This window comes from Excalfactoria chinensis, chromosome 8, assembly GCF_039878825.1.
Source record: "Excalfactoria chinensis isolate bCotChi1 chromosome 8, bCotChi1.hap2, whole genome shotgun sequence".
NCBI classification, from domain to species: Eukaryota; Metazoa; Chordata; class Aves; order Galliformes; family Phasianidae; genus Excalfactoria; species Excalfactoria chinensis.
Window position 1 is genome coordinate 3,960,327 of NC_092832.1, and position 12,184 is coordinate 3,972,510.

General features: G+C 45.6%; 1 protein-coding gene across 1 annotated transcript in view; it reads left to right on the forward strand.

Annotated features, from left to right (window-relative positions):
* ACBD6 (acyl-CoA binding domain containing 6) overlaps positions 1–12,184 on the forward strand; it is a 64,949-nt gene that overhangs the window by 17,392 nt on the left and 35,373 nt on the right. Inside the window, exons 4-5 of the mRNA XM_072343161.1 lie at positions 1,183–1,265; positions 10,663–10,768. Coding sequence (XP_072199262.1) covers positions 1,183–1,265; positions 10,663–10,768 — 189 coding nt within the window. The remainder of the gene's footprint in view (positions 1–1,182; positions 1,266–10,662; positions 10,769–12,184) is intronic.

The following is a 12,184-nucleotide window of genomic DNA, read 5'->3' on the forward strand; positions in this document are numbered from 1 at the left end:
CACTGTGAAGACTCCGAAGCCCTTTCCCTTCAGGAAAGAACAACTTTGTGTCACCTTTTGCTCTAAATTAGAGAAAGCCAACTTGCCACGGAGTGGCTTTCATAGCCAATTTCCTTTCCATCTTTTCTTCTAAAGCAGTGCTATCTGCAAGCCCAAATATTATGGCTTTGGGCGAGTACAGGAGGGCTGAAAGGTGAATCTGGTTCAAGCTGGGCAGAATATAAATGTACTATGGGGGGAAAGAAATTGTTTAAAACAAAAGCAGCTTAGGGAGCCTGGAAGGAAGGCAACTTAAAGCATTTACTTTAAAAAAATCAACATCTTCCTATGTAGAATTGTGATGAGGCAGCACCATTTTTTGGCGTAGTCAGCAGTGTATTGCATCTACTGAGAGGGGGCCAGAGTTGGGCCAGCTTTCCCTTACTTCTCTGATTTTATTCATCTTGGGTATGATGATCTCTTGTCACGGGAAGCAGAACTGGCCATTGCCAAGAGCACGTTGCAATGAATGGGCTATTTTGTAAGGCAGCATTGCTGTGAATTGCAAACCAGTTATGAGTGCTCCCCTGGAGAATGGGGTACTGGATTCCCTAGAGCAAGCAGGGCTCCTGTTGGCCAGCACAAGAGGGTCAGGCTTTCAGACACAGGCTCTTACTCTGTTCAGCAAATCTGGCATGGAGTTAAAGTCAATTGCAGAGCCCGAAGTGCGGGATGCTTTTTGAGAAGGTAGGCCTGCGGCTGCGTATCGATCAATCATCTCTCTAATTGTTCATTTCTATTATGGTGGGAATCATTCAGAATCCTAGAGTTCCTGGGAGTAAATCATTTGGAAATGCTACCCATTATAAAATTTAATTTTAAATCTATATTAAATAGATTTCCAAAGGCAAGCTTTGCAATCTAGTAACGTAACATTATGCTGCCTCACAGAGGCTCGGCTTTGGGTCCTTGGGGGCCGTGGCAATGCTTTGGGACCCTGTGAGCGGGATGGCTGGGCCACCAAGCACACCTCTGGGGTGAGCCCATGGCTGTGTGCACAGCAGCATCCATCTACCTCTTCCTCCAGATGGGAAGGGTCACCGATAGGGCTTCTGGAGGGCTGAGCTCACCTCTGGGTGTGGGAAAGGTCTGGGAGGTGAATTGGGAGCCAGGATGCTGGACCAACCTTTCTTTTTCTTTCAGACGACAGAGAAGAGGGGGAAAGAAAGCAAAACTGCATTTGGAGGCCCGGTTGTCAGCTCGTTGTATCAAGAAGAAACAATCAGGTGATTATCTGTGCTGCACTTCAGTTGAAAACAGTATTTTTCTCATGTCATCTCGTCAAGCTTTTTTCTCTAATATCGCACAAGTGTGGTGGCAACTACAACAGGATAATAAATGACAGGAAAGAACTTTTCAGGTCCATAATCATTTAAATCAATAACTCTCTGTATCACTGCCAGGTACTAACCTTTCCCTGGTGCGAGATGTGGGGGGAAGGGCAAGGCTTCCCATTTTTCAGTTATATGGCTAAAAAAAGGTAATATTGGCTTTTTTAATAGAAAGCTATTCAGACACCACCTTTCTCAAATAGTTATTTCTTTACCAATATGTTCATTAAGGTCTGTTCAGTGAAGGTTTTAATATTGGACAGTGTTTGCCTTCAGGGAGAGTTTGCACCTTATATCAAATTAATTTTTTCTAGCTTCTGCAGCTTGCATAGCAGAAATGCATTTACTGAGCTGGAATGGCTGCTATTTAAAGACTGTCAAAGTGCAAGTACTCGGTGACATTAGCTACTGAATAAGGACAAGTGGCTGTTTTTGCTTGTTTTTTATTGTTCCACACTACTAATCGCAGGAGGAGTGTTCACTCCCATACGTGAAGGGTTACCTGAACAATCTTTGAGAATGCAGCATCATTTTTAGCTCAAATGAGCAGGCTAAATGAGAGGGCTGAATGTTTGAGCAGTGTTTGCTGTCATGTTGCAGTCACCCATTGATGTGTTTGCGATCGCATTTGTTTTGCTGTCTGTCTTGCATCGTTTTAGTCTCAGGAAATTAAAAGGCAAACACTGATTTCTGTACACACCCTCTCAAGCTTGCTGTGAATTTTCCCAGTGTTTGAACTCTTAACGCAGCATTTCTTTGACTGGTTTTCACACATGAAGCTCTGCAAAGAGATCAGGTAGGAATTGGAGCAGGCAAACACAGCAGCAGCACTGCGCTCAGCTGCTGAATGGGCACATCCCTTGGCATTGCATCCAAGGAGCAAGATGGAGCTGTTGGCCAGGAGCAGCCAGGCTTGGAGAGCCATCACATCTTAACACACACCTGGACCTTGACCAGACAGGCAGGTGTGACCTTGCTTTAACATACTGCTTGAGGAATAGCCCCTCTGCTAGCCGCAAGCTCCTTTTTCTTCCCTGCTCTGTCAGCGTAGGTCTCAGCCAACATCCTTAATGTCATAACTTGACCTTGTGGTTTGAATCCTGTTTGAGCTGCTCATTCAGGAGTTGAGCATATTAGTGCTGCCTTGCATTGAGTGCTGAATGAGATGTTTATTCCTACAGTCCCTTCAGAGTCTTTGCTATCCCAGGTATTGCCTGTGCACCTCCTAAATGTGAAATAAAGCACAGTATCCAGAAAAACAGACATTGCCCCAGCTGGGTTACTGGTCTAAATCTTCATCTTTTTCTTTCTGTTTCCATGAGAAACTTGAAGATGATCACAGCTCCGAATAATTTTTCTAAACTTACCATGCAGAACATACTGTGTGTTTTATGTGTGGCAGCACCCAGATAGTCGTGAGCTGGCATAGTATAGCTGTAATCTCTTGACTTTGTTTGCAGGAGTTTTCATGTAGTCCATTAGCACTGTTTGGCTAGTAGGCATCAGAGTCTTCAACTGTGAGTTAGGAAGTGAGCAAGCATCAGCATTGCCTCATCCAAAAGCACAGCCTCACCTTTCTCAGTGCAGTTTCCTGTATACTATGGCTTTTGTCTACTGCTTATTCTCTTTTAGTAGAGTAGGGGGATAAATGTGAGCGAGTATAATTGCAAACTAGCCTAAATTGCAAATCTGCGCTGGTACGAAGTTTGCAAGTAGCTGAGCCTGAGGATGGCTGTAGACATTTAATTTGGTATCCAAGTTTAACTAGAACATGGAAGTGGTTTGGCTTGATAGTACTCAAATGAGAAGGAGACTTGAATTGAGCTGTGAGTGGTTACTTACAAGAACATAAGATTCTGTAATGTTTGATGGCATTTGTAAGCAGTATGCTGCCTTAAAAACAAACAAACACAAAATCCCTGTGAAATATTACTGTGGAGAAGAAGGAAAATTCAAATGTTCATTTTCTATATGTTGCTCCTAGGGATTCCCTCATAGAAATAAGAAGGAATGTGGTGTTCAAGAAGAAGTAATTAAGGTCTATTGGTGGAGGGTTATGGCATGTTCTAGAAGGATGGGGGGGGTGAGAGGAGCAGAATGAGAAAACTTAACACCTCGAGCCAGCAAATGTTTGCATGTTGGTAGTTAGCAGTAAGTGCGATGCTGCAGGTTCTGTGTGTGGGCGCTGCTTCGTAGCCTGAGATCTGAGGAAAGAAACTCTGCAGACCAGCTGGTGGACTGCGTTGTCGGTGGTGGACCTTACTGATGCTTTGCAACAAGCTTGACAAAACTGAACTACTACTCAGTCCACTCTAGTCTCCGTTTCCCTGAGCTGTCGATGGGATAAATATTTTCCAATCATAAAACCATAGTTAGGAAGCCCAGAATGAGCCAAAATCTTGTTTTGTCTACTAAAAACTAAAACTCGCGTCCTCCTCAGACCTGGGATCTGACAGACTGCTGAAAGCAATGAATTCCGTAGCAAGCAGCACAGTGCCAAATGCAGGCTCCCATATGCCCTTTAGGATTCAGCTGATGCAAGGGCAGAGAAAGGCTGTCCAATTTATCTGGAGCCCAGCATCTTCACAGCCTCACCGGGCACCAGCAGGTAGGCAGGAATGCAAGTGCAGAGTTTTGAAGGCTCACCTAAGCAGATTCTCTTAATTTATGCTTACCAGAAGCATCTGAACAGTTGAACAAATGATTACATAGCAGCAGCTGGCAGTAGGTTAATAGGGAGATGAGAGATCTTGTTTTAAGAGTAGTGTAAATCGTGAGTTCACTGTCAGCAGTCAGTTACTAAAGCTGTACTGCCACTGCTTTCAAAGTGAGTTTCTAAAATACACACAAAGAATGCTTACATTCCTTTTGTGGAACAAAGTGCTTGGCTTTTAGGGTGCAAATCTGTAAATGCTGGGCAAGGGGGAATTGCCATACCATACCCTGAAGTCAGGTGGATTCAGGGTTGGGAGAGCTGGGATGGTGCCAGGGCTGGATTTGCCTTATCGCGAATTATCTCGAATGTTTCCACTTTGAGAACAAGATAGGAAAATGGTCAGTCTGGCTCATGTAACTACATTGCAAGGGTTCCAAATAAATTCGAGAGCATCCATTGAAACAGGTTATACTGATCTAATTAAATCAATTTAGAGAGAGATTCAGTTAAATCAGTGCAATTTGCGTGTTCATAGATCAATCCTCAAATCAGGAGAAGGTCTCTTGAGCTAATGAGGCATAGCAGTTATTTACTTTGGGGTGCTGGGCACTGGTCATCAATTAGGAGTCATTAATAAAGCCTGGCAATAAGGAGCTGAAGTACCCCCAGTGACTAATGGGGAACAGTTGCAAAATGTATTAGCATAGTGCTCTGCCTTTGTGTTTCTCTGTAAATCACTTATCTCACTTTGGGCATTAGATAAAAATAATGGGTGCTGGTGGTGGAACTCGGAGATTCCCCTTGAAGGAGGGTTTGGAAATGATCTGTGGCTTCAGGCTGCTCAGCAGTGGTGGGTATAGTGTTGGGTTTGCTTTTTTTCTGCTGCATAAAGCTTCACGTCTGGTTTTAATGCCAGAATGAAAGCAGCAGTGGCTGAGCTCTTCCATGAGCAAATAACTATAATTACAGTTTCACAAAGCTGGGAAATAAACAGTGGGATGAGGCTGTCTGATGTGTCACCGATATAAATCTAAGACACGGACTGAGGGAGGTACCCAGGAGCGCTGCACAACTGGAAATTCAACTTCAAAGCTCTTTTTAAACATTTTTTAAGGAGAAAAAAATAAAGAAAGAAAGAAGGCAGTTTACAAATGTTTCCAGCAAACTTGTCAGATAGCAAATGCTGCTGCCAGACATCTGCTTCCATTTCCAGTCACAGCAGAGGAGCTGCCTGCATGCGGACTGTGTGCGCTGGGATGGAGCTGAAACCCGTTGGGTGTCTCTAAGGTCCCACCTGAGCTATGTGATACACTCTGCCATCCCAAGGGGTGAAAGGAGCTCTTCTCTGACAAACCATCATGCTTTCCTGCAGCACTCTGGAGCAGAGCACACCGCATGGGCTCGCTGCTGGTTAGGAAGAGGGGGCCATTGGGCACTCAGGTGGCAGCCAGCACCCCCAGCACCCCTCTCCCCGTCCCCCTGGCGTTTGGAAGCCAGCCCGCTGCCGTGTAATCTATCAGAATTGTATTAATCCCGCTAACGCAGCCGCCATCTGGCCCTGCTGCCGGCCGGCTCGCGCGAGCCCCCGTGATGGATGGGCTCTGGAATTGATTAGTTGTTCTGTGAGACAAATGAACTGTTTTGGCAGAAAATACCAGAGGTCGCTGCGTGTGGTCAGGCACAAAGGCTGCTGAATTTTAACGAGCTGCTTCCAGCATCCGTGGTGAAGGTGCTGCTTCGCTTCGCAGCCTTTTGGGGAGAGCCCAGCGTGTGGCCCTGGTTTGGTTCCTTCCTTCCAGGGAATGCCAGCAATGGAAACAAGAGTATTGCCGGCGTTAGGTAGAAATGGATGCCCTGTCCATGGTGCTTCCACAACACCCATCAGGTTTGCCCTCTACTTATGGCTTCCCCAGGGTGGTGACCTTAGGACTGTGCTGGGCAAAGGGCCGGCCTCACTCAGGCCTCCTTCCCTGGCAGCTCCCAATGGGGCTTTTCACGGCTGTTACCTCCCTCTCCCCCCCATCGTGACGCTGCTAATCTGCCAAAGTGCCGTGCGTGGCGCGGCGTGTGGCACCGGCTGACACATGTCTCACTGCGTCCCCACAGCCCCCCAAGGACCGCACACAAGTGTACAGGCAAGTGGGCAACACTCCCCCCGGGACAGCCTGCCGGTTCCAAATAAACTTGAGTTATGGATTTATTCAGCTTGTAAAACCTCAGCTGGCATAAATAATTGAGAAAGCAAAGGTTTGTCTGCAGTGCATACCTCAGGGACCCACTCCTGCCTCCCCCCTCCCACCACCCTTTCTTATGAAAATGATCCCAGTTGCACTGATAGATAATAACAACACCAAGCAATTAAAAGCTATGGGTGGCTGGAGAGAGGAGAAAAGGTTCAGTTAATGAGCTTTTCCTCTTCCTGCGCCCAAGAGAGCCTCAGAAGTGACGAGGCGATTAAAGCTAAGAGATAATTATAGATTATGTGAAAATGGGTCCCATGGGGGCCGAGGGCCTTGACACAAACACTGAGTGCTGCGAGTGCCTCTCAGCTCCCTGCACGCTGCCGCTCTGGTGGGCTCCCATCGCATGGCCATGCCACCTGTGTGCAGCACCAGGGCCAGGCAGCCCTCACTGAGCATCTTTTGGGACACGGGTGTGGAAAGGGGCAGAGGAAGCACAATGCAGCACTGGACCCCTCAAGGCCTCAGACCAAAGGTAATCTGTGAGGGTGGAAGGGAGCGGGGCCAACCCGGGGGGTGGTACCAGTTGGGGAATTTGGATTAGGTGGATTTACTGTACCCCAGGTAGGGAGGAAGTGAAGCCTGATTAAGCAACAGTAGATCTTCCCTATGAGCTAAAGCCATTGGCTTGACCCCCCTGTTTTTCAAATGTCTTACAGAGAAGGCTTTGGAAGCCTCCCAGGCTTGGGAAGAGGAGGTGGTTTGGTGTAAACTCTCCTGCATTATCTTTAAGGGTGGAAGGAGTTGCCCATGCTTTACCTTCAGATGATAGGTGTGGTTCGGTTTGATTTGATAGGTGACCGTTAAAGGTCCCTTCCCCAAGAATCTAGACAAGAATCTAAGGATTCTATGATTTTGAATGGGGGCTAGCATCTCCTACTAGAATGGGGAGAGCAAAAGGCAGTTTGAGAGGTAGAATGTGTTGGGAAGGGAGGAGCGGAGAAGCCCTTCCAGCCATCTGCAAGTAATAGGTGGGAACCTGTTCCTTGCAGATATCAGGCAGTCATGGATTTGAGGAGGACTCTATGAGAAGAGACAAGGCTTGTATGTCATATAGTCTGACACAGAAACAAACTCACTTCAGTCCTTTTTTTAGCTGCCATTGGAAGTAACTGCACACTTTCCCAGTGGTTTGAGTTTCCTGGTCTTTCCCATCTCAAGGTGTCCTGAAGGCTGTATTTTTTATAAATAGATGCTTCTTTTTAAAATCACTAGAAATGCTAGAATCTTTTCCCCTGTAATATGTGTCAAGCAACATTAGGACGTGACATATTGTTGTATTTCTGATGTGCTTCTGCCTGTTTTTTTAGGTTATTTTGTCTTTTAGGCCTTTCTGCTGAGTTTTACCAGCTTCATAGGTAGAGTGCACATGCCCACTGGTCTACAAACCATGCATCCACTTTGCTTCCTTGTAAATGATGGAGGGGTTGTTTTGTACGTACGCATAAACATGTGTGAAACAAGTGAAAAATCCTCACGTGCTTTTGTGCTGCGTTTCTTATTTCTCTTCTGTCTCTAAAAGAAGAAAAAAAAAGAACCCAGATGACAGAATTTTTGTGTGGCTTTTTCCTCCAGTTACCTTTCTGGTTTGGCACTTGGCAAGAACAAATTGTTTTGAATGTCTGAAGTACAGACGTCGTTTTGTTTGCAGTAAAATATCTTCATTAGGACTGTATGGATTTCCTTCAAATCTGCATGTAAAAAAGCTCTCTTCTCTTTGTTGATTTCTGTAAAATAGGAGAGAATATGTGCTAACAATTCTTATTTTAATTCAAAAGCAGGAGCCAGGAGGTTTAAACCTTGACAAATAAATGCATTGTAGAAAGGTGAAATTTTCCAAAGCATTCTACCTTCATATAGGGAGATTGCTATTCTGGAGTAATTCCATTGTGGAGACAGAAAAGTGGTTTTTTGGAAGGGGAATACATAGACTATTCACAGACACGGTTAGTCCAGTAAAGCTGAATCCCATCCAGATAGCTGTGTCCATTTCTCTCCCCTACAGACAATACCAGTATGCTCAAGAGAAGACTGGGAGCTTGCCTGGTGGCTGTGGGGGAATGTTGGCCCACTGCTGCTCCATCAGTGTTAGGAACGGACCCTCCCGCTGTGCTCTTGCAGGGATGTTCCCATGGAGCACAGGGAGCAAGCAGCTGCTCCACTGCTGCTGTTTGCCTTCCTGCTGGTACCTTCAGCTGTGCCATGTAGGGTCCAGCAGGGCTTTCAATAGCCAAGAGCATGCGTGAGAGGTTAGACTGGCAAGGCAGGGCTAGAGGGATGTCTCTGCTTGTCAAATTAGCCCTTGTTAGAGGGGGCAGGCATGCCTCATAACCTCCATCACGAAGCTGTCAAGCTCCATCCTGAGCAGCATAAGCTTTTGCCTTTTCCAATCCCACCATGAGATCCCTTTTTTTCCTCCAGAATTCAAAGTAATTGCATTTAGGAACTGGAAGGCTTCTGTAGCATCCTTGAGCCTGCAAATGAATTATGTGATCTCTTATGGCCTGCAGCTCTCACCTGGAAAGGTGCAGCTCAGATGTGCCAGAGGACTGCTTGCATGCAGAGAGTTGGGGAGATCATAGAACAGCCTGGGTCGAAAAGGACCACAATGATCATCTTGTTTCAACCTCCTTCTACGTGCAGGGTCACCAACTGCCCAGAGCCACATCCAGCCTGGCCTTGAATGCCTCCAGGGATGTGCAGAACAGCCCAGAACAGAATGGCCTCTCTAGTGGGTCTGACCTGCTGCAGCAGGTTCCTGCTTTTGTAAGGAACTTCCTTAGAGCCTGCCAGGTCTGAGTTCTGCTCAACATCCAGATTGTCTTAAGCCCACAGGTGACTGTGAACTGGGCACGTTACAGCAGAGGTTAACTTTGTATTATCAACTATTGTGGAAGATGCCAAATCCTATGGCAATACTGATGAGTTCAGTGCAGCTGTAGTTTTCATTTGGAAACTAGGAAGGGGAGGGGAAACTTTTTGCTTTTTGCTTACTTCTAGCAAAGCAATGACCTGTTTTCTTTACTTCTCAGTCAGAACACAGCTGTATCAGTATACTTGTACCTAAAGACGTTATTGTAATGCCTCAAGCTTTGGTTGTTTATATTTATGCACCATCCCACAAGTCAACCTTGTTGCACTCCTTTTTACAGTGATGGTGTTACAGTGTTACAGCAAAGCTTCTTGACCACAGCCTTGGTTTAGAGCAGCAGGTAGGGCATACAAGGGACCAACACATGCTCCCAGTTTGAAAGGAGCATCTGGAGAGAAGGTGATTTGTGTGGCCATGTGAGAGGTCTGGAGGTGGTGTGATACAAGTGTGTATGGGAGGTTGGTAATCACAGCCTGAACCTCTGATTAATCAGCTGAGGCAAGTGTGGGGTCAGCTGTGGGAGCACAGGTGAGAGTGATGTAGCTGTGCTCCCGGAAGGGGTGGAGCTGGTCTCCACCTCCTCTGAGACCTCATTTAAGGGCTGACTCCCACTGAGGCAGCATCTCTTGGAGGTTGCTCTCCAGTGAGGACTGCCCCAGCTTCTTCAGCCAAGGCACCACCACTGGTGAGTTTCCCTTTGCTTATTACTACTGTATGTTTGTTACCATCTTTGCTACCATCTGTATATTAACAACCAAGACAAAGTGAATACACACAGATTACCAAAGAGTACCCAATAACATCGGGCATCTGTTTTAAAATCACTAAAAGAAAGTATCTGTTCACTTTTCACCCCTTCATGCCCAGAATGTGGAGCTATAGAGCTTTCCTTTAACAAGGTTAAGAGTACGAATGGGTTAAAAAGTAGAAAAGTTTTTGAAAAAGGGTCTGGAAAAATGTGAGAAATATCTTCATCTGGATACGGCTACAGAAATCCTTAAGCCATTGAGTCTCAGAAGGTGAGGATCTAACCAAGGGATGGATGCTTTGCACTCGTCCTGTTTCTTCTGCTCTTTTCTCCAAACCTCCATTAGTGCCCACTAAGATGTATGGCATTGAAAAGGCCTTTGCTCTGAGTCAAAGTGGGGGCAGTTACAAGTTTGTTTGCATAGCAGGGAGAAGCAGAGCTTTAGCCCTTTATCCTCTGGCAGACTGCAGTGATATATACCAGGACTGAGCAGGTTTCGTGTTGGGCAACTTTATAAGCTTCTTGTGAGAGCTGACAGGAGTAAGACTTCTGCCCTGGCATAGTGTTGTTAAAAACAACCTTTGTTTCTAGGAAGCAGGAATTTCAGAGTCTTACATGGGGGAAAAACATATTGTTCTGCATGCATCATCCCAGGAGCCTGTTCCACTCTGGTGGTGCTATTGAAATGTTTGTAGCAAAGTTAGAGCATAAGAATGCATGTGGCCTTTGTGCGGCGCAGTAATGTGTTATTTCTTCTGCTTTTGTTTCCTGAATAGAGAAGAGGACAAGAACATTTTTGATTACTGCAGAGAAAACAACATTGACTACGTAACCAAAGCCATTCAATCGAAAAACGTGGACGTGAATGTCGCAGATGAGGAGGTATGAGTAAAAAAGATACAGAAAATCAGTCTTTTAATTGTTCAGCTTGTTAACTCAGTATTGAACCTTCCCAGAATTCTCTGGTTAGACTTGTTATAAAGTACTGCAGGATTTGGACCAACACTTGATTGTGGAGATGAGTGTAATCTGTTTGAAACGAGCAGCTTTCCCCTGGATTCCTTGCAGTGTGGATGTGATTTTGGAGCATGTCAGAAACTTCCTGTTATTCTCAACAAGAGCTGCAACTTGCAGAATGATCTGCTGAATACCCCCCTTTCTAGGGGTGTCGTTTCGGAATCAAAACACCATTTCCCCCACAGGGAAATAATAGAGAAACCTGAAGGAAAAGACAAATGCATGCGAATGGCCTGGTGATTTTCTTGGTAAAAAAAGACATGTGAAGTGGACAGTTCCTCATTCGGGAGATGTAGCAGCTTTATTGCTCTGGTTTCAGTGCTTGCATACTGCCACCTAGCCCTGCTCTTGGTCAATAGTACATACAGCTACTTTTGCCCGCTGCTTTCCAGCACATTGTGTTTTGGTGAACAGATGAAGTGCTTACACATTCATAGACTGAGACGCCACAAATTCAGTTGGGTTCTCCTGTAGCTCTAAGCAGATTTCTGCCCTCTGAGCCATGACAGCCCCGGCTGGGGCTCTGAATGCTGATGGCAGGGCCTTTTATTATTAATCAGGAATTCGTGTGAATTAATTTTCAGATGAGAGGGAAGGTGTTCACCATCAGAGCTGGAATTCCGCATTGTGAATTCAATGAACTGAAACTGTCATATGCCACGCAGTCACTGCAGCAGGGCTGTTACTGAGCTCCATTTGCCCTTCTGTCAGCCACAGGTTGCAGAAGTGAGTGCCCAGGGCAGTCATTCCCAACATGGCCAGAAGCCTTTCATTAATAAAATCCTATTTTTGAGATCACACGTTTGTAATCAGTGCACAGTAACATCATGTGATCTTTGCTTCATTTCCATTGATGAGATGTTTTCATACTTTACAAGGTTCAGAAGCTGGTTCCTCCTTTTGAGTCCAAGCAACGAATGTGCATGTTTTCAGCCAAAGAAATAGTTTAAAGAATAAATGAGAACGGTGGCTGAAATATTGTTGTTCTCTCCATGTAAACATTTGGAGCCAGATCTGAAAGGTGTAGAGTGACATCCTCTTTGAGACATATACCCATGTGTCCAAAGTGTGAGAGGGCCTGTTTCAGAGCCAGCAGGCACTCGCAGAGCATGGAGCAAACATCTGATACCTCTGCACCTCTGGCTACCTGTGGGAAGTCGATAGAAAGATGCTTGCTATTACAGAATTCCCTCATAGGTATAGGTAGCAAGTGCTCAGAGAAATAGGAGCCCCTTTTTTGGCAGGAGCTTGCTTCATTAGACTTAATAGGTTAAATAAATA